Source organism: Ambystoma mexicanum, chromosome 8 (genome assembly GCF_040938575.1).
Source record: "Ambystoma mexicanum isolate Mex_15411 chromosome 8, UKY_AmexF1_1, whole genome shotgun sequence".
Classification (NCBI taxonomy): Eukaryota; Metazoa; Chordata; class Amphibia; order Caudata; family Ambystomatidae; genus Ambystoma; species Ambystoma mexicanum.
In genome coordinates this window covers 152,997,115-153,009,249 of record NC_090929.1, presented here as the reverse complement: position 1 = coordinate 153,009,249, position 12,135 = coordinate 152,997,115, and the positions used below count along the sequence as shown (strand labels likewise).

Sequence of the window (12,135 nt, the reverse complement as noted above, 5' to 3'; positions counted from 1 at the left end):
GCTTGCACTCTTTCTTATAAGTAAGCCATTGCCAGTTCTCTGTTTACAACTTCTCCAAGGAACTGTTTTAAAAAAATAAAAATGGTTTTAGGCTTGACGTTGTTTCATTGATTGAGAAATGCAATTGGTGTAGAAGGTTTACTATCCTTTGAGTGTTAGCAAATTGCCTCTGTTTCTCCTGTTATCAGCCAGTCGTCCAGATAAGGGTAGACTGGAATATTTGGAGGGCAGAGGTGAGCCACCACTACTGCGAGCACCTTGGTAAAAGGAATCACTTTGCACTGGTAATGCTGTGAACCTATTTTGCATTGCAGTAATGTCCGGTGAACGGGGATCATTGAAATATGAAATTATGCATCTTTCCTTTCTAGTGTTGTCATAGAGACGTGAAATGGGATTACCTCGTGTAGAGTGGTCATCCTGCAGTGGTCGGAAAGGACTGTCGATTTGCAGGGCTGCCTCTTGTTTGGAAATAGCGAACTGATATTTGGGCCAAAGTTTTGAGGGTTTTTTGCCCTTTATAATGCCTTATTAACTGTTTTCCCAAACAGTTGACTCCTCTGCCGGCTTGCCTAGAAGAATTGCCTGGGTCTCTACCTTGGAAACTGTCGTCCTTCGGCAGGCATGGCGTTAAATCATCATGGCTCACACAACCTGATGCAGTGATGTTTCTGTGGCCTCCAGCGCTTTTTTTTTTTTTTTTAGAATTGTATTAGCAGTTAGTCTCCCTCGTTTTCTATTTTTTGGGAAAGTGGCTTGCAAATCTAGAGGAATTTTGCTTTCTCAATACCTCCATATCATCGCACTGGGACCAGTTCTACCTTGCCATAAATGTCGCAGTATTAGCAATTCCAGCATTGTAAACCATGGATGTTACACTACGGCTAAATAAATAAATGCATTTAACTTCCCTGTTTGGTGGTAGTCTGTTACAGAGAGGAGTGTAGCTCTCTTCCTTGAAGATGTTGCAGCTAAAGTCTGGGGCCAGATGATCACTAATGTACCAGGCCTTGAAAATTCTTAAAAATACCTGCATGTCTGGTTACGTCACCTACTCGACCAATAAGAAAAATGCACTTGTCCCATTCAGATGCCAGCCGTGCACAGTGAAACATTTATTTGCTGTTTACTGTGAAGAACGTTGGTTTGCAGTAAATGGCAAATTAAAATTTCAAAGATCCCTTTACTCACTATGAAGGTTAAGGACCTTGCAAATGATTCTCAACCTTCATAAAAGCTCCTCTACTATGTGTATGGGAGAGGGAGATTTTGCGAACCCTGTGTACATTGCTTCTAATGGGCAAGGAGGGAGCAATATGTTATTTACTTTACCTCAGTAAGAGGATACAGTGTGAGACCTCATTACTTTTGTCTAAGATGTCTTAGATGAAATCAGTACCCTCATCTGGCACCGGAGAGTCAAAACCAAAACATTCTTCAACCCTCTTTAATAGGTCTGTGTAGCGATAGTTTTTCTCTCTGGGGGACACCATGATGTAGTCATATGGGTCTATACCCTCTGGTACGGCCCTCCTGATGTGAGTCAGTGTCCCCCATGTAACCTTGATCCCTTTGATCAAGATTTGGGTCATCCTGGATGTCGGAATATGATGCAGTTCTATTCCTCTTCTTTAGAGGTTCTTCCTAGGATCTTTCTATGTGTTTCGTTTGACTTGGACTTTTGTGATGCTCCATGTAAATTGCTATTTTAGGCATGGTTTCTTTAAGGTCCTTCTGGGTCCATTCTTTATGGTGTCATTGAATATTCTCTAACGCAGCAGATACTTGATTCAGCGTTTGAACCAGTGTATGGGCATACAAAGGTTTGTCTCCAGACCCTTCCACCCCATTCTCATCTGAGTCTGAAATGTTGGCTAGGCCCATTTGGCACATTGATGCAGTAAGTGTTCATAACTGTGGATGTGTGAGCTGTGGATTAGGTTTTGGACTTTTTTTCAAACCTCTTTTCTGTGTCCCAGTGTTTTTGGGGAGGTTTGTGTGGTGCGTTTGTGCATCCCAGAATAGTCGCTTATGCACTCAGTGATTGGATGAGCACTATTTCCTTGCATTTGTGGGTAGATACTGACCCCTCGACACCTTTGTTTCGACTGTTATACTGGTGTTTATGCTTGGACTTGCAGCCTCTCGATGACCAGGGGTTCTCCATAACTCATTTTGATGAGCCATTGGAGCTAGGGATCAGCAGTGAAGCCTTTCTTACTGGCGCCTCCTCACATGGCTGTTTAAGGTCAGTCTTGACCGCGGCATCTGACCCTCTAACCAAGTTCTGCATCTAAACGCTGGACTCAACCTGTGCCTATTCTGCCTGCTTGCTGTACGCTGCCCAGCGTATTTGACGTTGCTAAGTATTGGGTTTACATTTTTAGCACACCCGGGCAGGAACTTAATGGGCGGTGTTCTCCATTTGGGCCGCCAGTGTTTGGCAGAGTCTTTGTATAAGGTGGGAAGGGAAAATAGGCATGCTCTAGGCCTTGACTACTATTAAAATATATAACCCCCCTCCACCCCCACTCTACCTACTGTATGCCTATAGTGAACGAGTTGTGGAGGAGCGGCTTGAATTGTTTTGGTCTTCCTCGATGTCCTTGGCACCGATCAAGCAATCTTGCATTAGATGATTGTTTTTCTGCCATCAGTTGGCCGTAACTTTGAGTAGAACAATCTGAGAATGATGACAAGTGAAGGATCATGGTAACAATGTAGCAAGAGCTTCCCTGGTGACACGGTTTTTCAAATTCGAAAATGTCATACTTTGAGCGAACCACTAGACTGGACAGTGGGCTTTGCACAGAATGCGAGTCTAAGCAGATTCATAAGCCACATAAATATATATGAAATATGTAGCAAGGAGTGTTTTGTAGTGTATATTGGCATTGTTTTGACTTGCTTAGTGTGATTTGAATGCATAATAAATACTGTATTTTTACACTGGTATGCTCATTAACTTGGTTGCCTCGAAGAGTTGTTAACTGTACTTCAACACCAGCCCTATATCTCCTGAATTCTGCCTTACTGCTCCGCTTTTGTTTCCTTGTGAGAGTTTGGCTAGACTGGGTTTCAAACTTAGTTCCTCAACTATGTTGGCATCCCAGAAACCCTTCACCCCCACATCCTGATCATTCTAACTCCCCAAGGCATGGGTTCTGTTTCTGTGCCTTTGCTAATCTTATCTTGAAATACTGCATCACATCCTACACCTCCCTCTTGCCTCTGTTCCATATTCTCTCTGCTGCCATGTACCTGGCCTACCTAGATCTTCTCTAGGACTCTACAACTTTATCCACCAGGACGTCTACTTGGCTTCTCCCTGCTTGCTTGGCTAAATCCCCTCAGCTGCTTCCACTGGATGCATAAAAGGGACTTGCCATGTAATATGATTTGAAAGTGGTGTTTTCGAGGTGTTTTATGATGTTATACAGGCCAGCCCATAAACTGCGTGAAGATTGGACTACATTTCAGATGTGCGCATTTCTTTCCGGCTCCACTTTGTGGCGTGGGAAGTCTTATTACATTTCATGTATGTGTATATCCGGCTCCAGCGTACTTGAAAATGCAATATATTTCCATGTGGTTATGTTGTTCACGAAGGTTGCCATTGGAAAGAGGTAATAGGGGAGTGCTGAAGTAGGCTTGAAGCAAGTGGGTTTTTGGGAGCATCCAGAATAGTGTGGGGTATCTTCTGCTAATATGTCTGCTAACTGGGCATTACATGGGGGTGACTTGTAGGCCTGTGAAGGAGTGTTTATGTAAGTTGTATGGAGCTGCTTAGAGTGAGGGGTTAAAGGCGGGACTTGCTGAGTCAAGCAAGCTATAAATTAACAAGGAAGCACCTTAAATACTTAAGGCAAGCACACATGCCCATATGAAATTGTTACTTTGCCACCTCATCTGATCCTTTTAACTTGAATATTTCAGGAGATAGCTGATCTGGAGCAGAATCTTCAGCTACAACAGGATCTTAATGAATCTCTTCGTCAAGCACAAGGAGACCTCAGTGAATATGAGGCAGAGCTAGAGGCTCAGCTAAAAGTGAGAGACACAGAAGCCAATCAACTAAAGGAAGAACTTGCAAGGCAGCGCCGACTCAGCCAGGTCAGTCGTTATCATGCCGTCTATCTCCCGAGATGGAAAGTCCCCTTTAACTACACACCACTTATTGCATTTGTGTATAATGTGAGCATTTCAATAGAAAAGGCTTACGGAGTTTAGATGAAATAGTAAATGGTAACTATATGGTGGATGGTACAGAACAACGTGTTGGAGAAATAATGTTACATTGGACATGCCAAGATACAAACTTAGTCATTGAAAAAAAAGTCACCAGGCAAGTTCTCTGCCAAAGTGTTTGCTTGCTATCGCACCTATTATGACTGATCAGAGTTTGAACTTAAAACTACAGATGGAACGACACTGGTGAGCCCACAATCTCCCCCTTCCAGAAGCTGACTATTATGACCTCCCAGGGAATACATTTGTTTTAAAAAAATGATTAGCAGAGTTTGCTAAGTAAAATGTTCTTGATTAGAAAACAATGTTGTACTCGTATTTCTAATGTCACCAGAAATTATTTGCACCCAAGCCCTAAAACCAGCAGCAATGCAGCTTTTTACTTTGCACCGCTGAAATAAGACATTAGTGCAGGGGTCCGAAACCTGTGACGCTCTAGATGTTTGGGACTGAGATTCCCATGAGCCTTCACCATTGATTGTGTTGGCTATCTGTGATGGGAAATGTAGTCCCTAACATTTGGAGAACCAAAGGTTGCCGACCCCTGCATTAGTGAGATGACAAAATGTAAAGATTACCTGCATGAATAGACAAATACATAAATCGATATGATTAAAAGTTTCTGAAAACAGTTTTTAGTGCAGCTCACTGAGCAGCTCGGTGTAGGCAGTGTTGCACAGGGCAGTGTCCTGTATATTGTATGCTTGACCCATCATTTGCTCTTTAAGGAGAAGTTCAGAAGTTTCCTAAATCAAAAGATTTACAATGTTAAAGGAAAGTCATAGCCTGAGACAAAGTGTGTAGTGTAGTGTAGTGTAGTGTAGTGTTGCAGCAGGCATGATGATTGTCAACTTCAGAGCTTGAGGTGGACAAGATGTCCCTTGCCTGTCATTGATATCAACTGTTTCAATATAGCTTTAAATACCACTTTCACGGTTTGGCGAGGGGCGTTATGTGGGAGGGCAGGGTTGCTACAAGTCCTTCCTAGCCTGATAAGCCCAAGGGCAGCATTCCAGCCTGGCGCATCCATTAAAGTTGTATTTATCGCTCATTGCACTCTGTACCGCCATCTGGGTTGCCAATACTTTTATATTATTATTATTTATAAGGTTTTTTTTTTTTTTTTTTAAGGGAACCAGGCTTTGCACAATTCATGCTTCCCTTAAAAAGAAATTAATCATTTGTTCGCTATTAGAAATACCTATTTCCAGGACCTGGACGTGTGAGCCAGGAGGTGTGCAGTTAAGGGGGTTTGGGGATGGGGGACGGGGGAGGAGGAGAGGAGGGAAGGAGGACGACGTGTGGCACTAGAGTGCAGACTCTGCCTGGGGCAGAGCATCCAAGGACAGGGTGAACAATGAGGTCAGTAGTCCAGCATGAAATGCGGGAACCTACTTGCAGCTTCTGCTTGCGGGTGCTAATATATGATGGAATCATAATCGTAGAGCAAAGCAAGCTCTGGAGGTTAACTACAGTGTTATGGTATTACAGTAGATGTACAGACTTGATGGAACTATTGATCACTTTGGAGAGGAAGGATAGCTCAGAGGCAACGCGTTTGTCTTGGAAGCAAGACAAAGCAGCACAACACAGGTTCGAATCCCGATCCCACTCTTGGAAACCACTTACTTGTATTAAGCGCGTTATAAAGGAACAATTATTATAATTACTTTGCGTAAACATCTAGTTAACTATGTATTATGTAGGAGTAAAGAAAGTAAGAGATTAAGCAGATTGGATGCCATAGCAGGCAGAGAACTGGGCAAACTAGGTGGAATATTGTAGTTCGCAGCCATCCTACTTTCATGGTAGCTGATTGTTGGGGAGAATTTTTAGTATCTGTGCTAATTCCCTTTAACCTGAAACCCCCAGCATTTTTTGCTGGACTCTGGGCTTTTTTGATTTCTTCTCCTGAGTGAGTGGAACCTTTTGCACTCACTCATTCTTTTTTCTTTTTTTTTTTACTGACTGATTATTATTTCTACTGCTTTTATGGAGTACAGTTTCCTCCATGTGTTTAATATAGGCATCTGTTATTGACTTTGTGACATCCAGCACCCTCAGTGCAGTGTCACTGAGAAATCCCCTGGACTTCTTTGTTTTAAGTCATTCTCTTGTGTGAACACAGTTCCCAAGAGTAGTAAGATAACTGTTATCTAACTTAACTTTTCCTTTGTGGGTCCAGCACACACCACCTTATGTGGGGTGCTGGGGGTTACGTAGTAACTCCTTTTCCCACTACTCATGTATCCTTTCGTTACAGTGACTAACAAACCTAAATGGCTGGTGGTAGTGGATCCGTCTCTACCTTTTTGTGCAGGTTACTAGCAGGCCGATTTATCAGCTGCAGTACAGCACCCATGGGTGACCATTTTCCCAAAAAGGCACATGTCTTCTTTCGCCATTTTCGGTTTGCACATTCTTTCTGGGCTCTCCTATCATTTCAAGTAGGATTGGGTCCTTTGTGAGTTTTGTCATGGGCGGGCTTCACCATTGAAGCCCGCCCAGGCTCCAGTGTGTCTGGCAAGGCAGGAATTGAGAGAGGTTTCGGAAACTTCAATGCCCTTCGTTTGTAGGTGTGCCTGCCTGAAACCAGTTCTAACTAGGTGGCTAGCTGTTCTGTAGAACCTGAAGCAGAAGACGAGCAGAGACGCCAGCAGCACCTTCAACAACCGCAGAAGTACCGTTGAAGCCCTGCATTTGTGCTGACCCCGTTTTCATCTAGACAGGGAAGCTCTACCAAGGACGACTTCCTCCCTTGGGCTGGTGGGACCAACAAGCCTCAATACCTTCTTCAATTTGAGCCATACTTTGACGTCCTGTGACTTTCCTGTTCTGCAGAACACCAATACCTAGGGTACCTGGACCATTTGCGAGTGCATCATCTTGCGAACATCGATTCTCACTGAAACTTTGCAGGCATCCATGTGGAATTCCAGAGGCAAGATTTCTTCACCAAAAGCCCCCTCAAGAGTTCAGGACCGAGTTATCAAAGCAAATCCAACCAGCGATATTAGTTTCTTCTTGGCGCTAAGAAAAAGGTGCCAAAACCACAAAGAACCTGTGAGTTAGCTGAATCCTTTGCTTCCGACCCCTTCTCTCGAGTGCTGCTGCAGAAGCCCACCGAAGCCCCCCCCCTTCGTTACCGTGACCAAGTAGCAAGAATCAGGGACTTAATTGTTGAATCCAGAAGGCGAGCAGCTACATTTTCAACTTCACTCTTCAGGTAATGTGGGGCTTGGGTTGCATTTAGCTTTGGCCGTTTTCGGTGCTCCTTTGCTTTGGGAGTGCTGTTTTCTTCATTTGAGAGCAATGATGTTGGCATACACTGGCTGAATATTAAATTGTTATTCGTTGTGTCCTTACACTCACCATTCGTGTAGTCCTTTGCCACAGCCCTTCTGCTTTGTCATAGTCCTTCCCCTTAGTCCCGTGACACAGTCCTTGTCCTGGTGCATCTCCTTCTATTTAGTCCTTCATGATGGACCTTCTCTTTTGTGATAGTCCTTCACCTTCATAGTTCAGCATCATAGACCTTCTTTCCTAGTCCTCTTCCTTTGCAGCTGTCATTGCCCCCCTTTGTTGCTGTCTCATTGCCCCCCCTTTGTTGCTGTCTCATTGCCCCCCCTTTGTTGCTGTCTCATTGCCCCCCCTTGTTGCTGTCTCATTGCCCCCCTTTGTTGCTGTCTCATTGCCCCCCCTTTGTTGCTGTCTCATTGCCCCCCCTTTGTTGCTGTCTCATTGCCCCCCTTTGTTGCTGTCTCATTGCCCCCCTTTGTTGCTGTCTCATTGCCCCCCTTTGTTGCTGTCTCATTGCCCCCTTTGTTGCTGTCTCATTGCCCCCTTTGTTGCTGTCTCATTGCCCCCCTTTGTTGCTGTCTCATTGCCCCCCTTTGTTGCTGTCTCATTGCCCCCCCTTTTGTTGCTGTCTCATTGCCCCCTTTGTTGCTGTCTCATTGCCCCCCCTTTGTTGCTGTCTCATTGCCCCCCCTTTGTTGCTGTCTCATTGCCCCCCCTTTGTTGCTGTCTCATTGCCCCCCCCTTTGTTGCTGTCTCATTGCCCCCCCTTTGTTGCTCTCTCATTGCCCCCCTTTGTTGCTGTCTCATTGCCCCCCCTTTGTTGCTGTCTCATTGCCCCCCCTTTGTTGCTGTCTCATTGCCCCCCCTTTGTTGCTGTCTCATTGCCCCCCCTTTGTTGCTGTCTCATTGCCCCCCTTTGTTGCTGTCTCATTGCCCCCTTTGCCGCTGTCTCATTGCCCCTCTTTTACCGCTGTCTCATTGCCCCTCTTTTACCCTCTTTGGTGCTGTCATCACCCCTCCCACCCCCCTTTGCCTGTGTGCTGCAATAGGAAAATACAGATGCCATACAAAGATGGAGAAAGCAGATTCCATCAAGATGAACCAAAAAGGGTTCTCATAGTCACAGAAAATGAGTGCAGAAAAAGGCTTCCCACTTAGGAGAGTCTGACAAAAATCCAATTTCAAGAAAAAAGTGCTGGAGGACTCACTAAGTCACGAGAATTACACACATGATGAAAATTCTACCTACTTACCGAGGCAAATTCTATGAATTGCAAAGTCTTAGTGTGAATAACTGTGTCTAAGGAACTAGACGAGAACCTTGAGTGTCTGAAGTTGAATGTGATGTTTGAGTGACTTTAAAAAAATTGCAGAAAAACAAGTGTCCTTTTTGATTTTGTTTATCCAAAATAAAGCTTGAGGAATTGAACTAAATGTGTCTTATACATGTAAGAGTTAAGTACTGTGAATTCGATTGGCTTGAATAATAATGATACACACACAATTGGGTTGCAAAGAAATCCCACTCTATGGTGATAGCAATGTGCGCAGGTAGCCCAATTTTGGACTTTATTGGGCTAATTATTGCATTGCCCTGTCTCATCTGTTTCATGTTGAAGGGGTTGGCATGTTTTAAAGTGTCCGTTTTCCTGTTCACACTTTTGACCCACTAGCATGACTTGTATTTTAAATACGAAAGAGTTGTGAAATGTAGTGTTTTTTGAGCAATAGTGATCAGTGTATAGTGTGTGTATTTTAATCGATGTTTAGTGTTTTTGTATAAATTGTATTTTTAGAGCTCTTTGTATTAAGAGACGTTGTGATTTAACATGTGTTTTTGATAAAAATGTATGGCAATAATACTAGTATATATATATACAAAATAAGTCGTTCAACAGTTTACAGCCTTCTGAGTATGAATTTTGTTTAATAAGTAGAAATTCTCAGGTGTTACACCACCCTTGATTGATCCATGTAGGAGGAAAGCAATCATTGGCAGTTGGCTCTTGTATAAGGCTACTGCCCATCTACTGATGGGCATTTTTCGGGCACTGCCATATTATTCCCATGTACTGTCACCACTTGCCAGCTATAGCCACGTTATGGCCAAGTAGCGCCGTTATTCTAGTAACCGGCCAATGCCTGTTCCATTCCTAGACAAAACTGTTGGCTTCAGCAATGCTTCTTTCAATGGCAGTTCTCGAATAGGGACGGGTATTCGGTAAGTGACACCTTCCGTGCAGCTCTAATTGATTTACATTCAGCAGAGACTGACTTGTAAGTATGAAATTAGTTAACTTGGTAAATTAATGACAACTGGTGTCTAGTTTGCTGTTGAGTAAGGTAGGTTGGTAGGTTATGTTTCCAAGGTAACGTTGGATTCCAAAGTTAAAAGGTCCTTTGACCTCTGATATTGAGCACCAGTGCTTGGACTTTTCATGGGTGTGGTCTTATAGTCCTGCACTGAACCGGATTCTGTTAGCACTTTACATATTTGGCACACAGTTTGCTCTTCACACATTTGAAATTAAATACACCTCTTAAATAGTTTTCTTCACTTGTGAATATGAGATAATTATCCCACGTGTACCGATTGGATCAGAAAATGTAATACAACAATATTTTGTCAGTTTGGGACCAATGAGGTGCTCAGCAGGTGGAGGTCTTCTAGATTTTATTATCTACATTTAAACTCCCCAATCTTGGAACTCAAAGCCTGGTGTTTGATTCATGCAAATAACATGTTCTTTTTTTATATATATATATAGATGGAACACTCAGCTCTACAGTCTGAGCTTGGTAAGGAAAGACAGGCGCTGGAGAATGCCATTAGCAAAGCACAAATATCAGAAGAGAAAGAGCAGGAGAACAAGGAGCTAGTGGCACAACTTCAACAGCTGCAGGTAATATACATCTACTGTGTGCCTGGGTATGCAGTGTATTCAAGTGTACAATTTACTCACCAGCTAGGATGTCCAAAAATCATACAAGGCTTCCTTTCCTTCTCCTAGGAAAACCATGTCTAAAAACGTATTAATAAGAATTTTAGACACAACATTGAGAGGGTAAACTCTTTGTATGTGATTGAAATACCTATCTACAACTCCAAAGTCCTATGTCAAGGAGTCCCCCCCCCCCTTCTCACCAGGGTCTGTTGTTTGCCGGTGTCTTCGATCGCTGCCTTCTTGCGAACGCTCCTGGTCTTGAACAGTGCTGCTCGAGCCTCGTCTGGTTCCAGGTTGCGTTTAGTTCCGGGAACGCGGAGTCCAGGAATCCGGGAGTCTGGGAAATGCTAGTAAGGCTCGGAATCAGGAAGGGGGAAAGGGTCAGGAGTGGGTAATAGCACTGGGACAAAGTAAACAATACCGCGAGCTACGAACACACGTCTGAGGCGACTTTGCAATAGCATTGAGATGCGCGGAGCCGCAGAAGGCGTGGTCTATAAATAGATCACGCCGCGTTCAGCGCATGGAGCGAGCAAGGGCTTCAGCTCTGGACGGCCATGTTGGAAGTAGTACGGAATGTAAGTGTCATGATGCCTACCCCCGGGGACCCAGACCAAGTCCAGCAACCCCGGAAGCAGGCATCAAGTTACCCCAAGCAAACCCAGCAACCCCCGCAAGGGGCTATTTGGGTACAGTCCCGGCGCCGATGGCGCCAGGCTCATATGGAGAGTCATAGATTAAAACTTACCTGATGCAGACCATGCTGCAAGAGCTCCAAGCCAAACGAGGCTTGGAAGGGACTATTTTACCTAGGGACTATTTTTTTTTTCTTGGGTGGGGCTGGGGAGGAATACTTACCTGGGACTACTTTGGAGGCTATTTAAACCACGCCCGAAGAGCAGCACCCGCTTTGCGTTATTCTGCATCCAGCAGCGTAACGCTCACCGTGCCTGCAAGTCTGCATCCAGTCTTCTGCCACGCCCGCCTCGAGTTTGGAGCTAATAGAAAAAGGAGAAAGAAGGAGAAAAGGTTAGAACAAGAGCAATACCTTTGATCCTTACCTGAATTCCCGATCCATCGCGCCTTCGAGCTGAAAGAAAGAAGTTATTTTATGCATGTCGCCTCGCCTGCTGCAGCGCCGCGCTGAACTCACCGGCCTTCGCAGCATCTTCACATTTCACCGCATCCTCCTGCATGTTACCGCCACACTCCAGCACCTAAGGAGAAGACAAGAACAGCAAGGTGAGCCAAGGGAATACACAGAGGTATACCCCCCCATAGACTTACCAGATTTTACCACCGGGGGTACTATTCTTCTTCACAGGTCGGCGCAGCTTCCACTGCATCCTAGCCGAACCCCGGCCCCTAAGGGGAAACAAAAGGACAGCAAGGTGAAACAAGGTACTAACAAGGGGACCCTCCTCACCACAAAAGACTTACCTAATTTTACCGCCGGAGGCATTATTCCCCGAGACTTCATACTTTCTCTCAGCGCCTGAATAAGGGAGAAAGCAACAGGTTACATATGGACATTATTTTATCGAACTGTGTTGGATAATACAAATCCTTACCAGAACATTACCGGTTGCCACGAGGAACTCTTCAGTAGGGTCAAGCTGCAACCTGCAAGGAATCGGACAAG

General features: G+C 44.5%; 1 protein-coding gene across 4 annotated transcripts in view; it reads left to right on the top strand.

The window, feature by feature from the left end:
* The window catches only part of CNTRL (centriolin), a 1,220,196-nt gene that overhangs the window by 326,309 nt on the left and 881,752 nt on the right, over positions 1-12,135 (top strand). For all 4 annotated transcript variants that reach the window (XM_069609523.1, XM_069609522.1, XM_069609524.1 and 1 more), the window contains 2 exons: positions 3,937-4,113; positions 10,317-10,451. In XM_069609523.1, the coding sequence (XP_069465624.1) occupies positions 3,937-4,113; positions 10,317-10,451 (312 nt within the window). The remainder of the gene's footprint in view (positions 1-3,936; positions 4,114-10,316; positions 10,452-12,135) is intronic.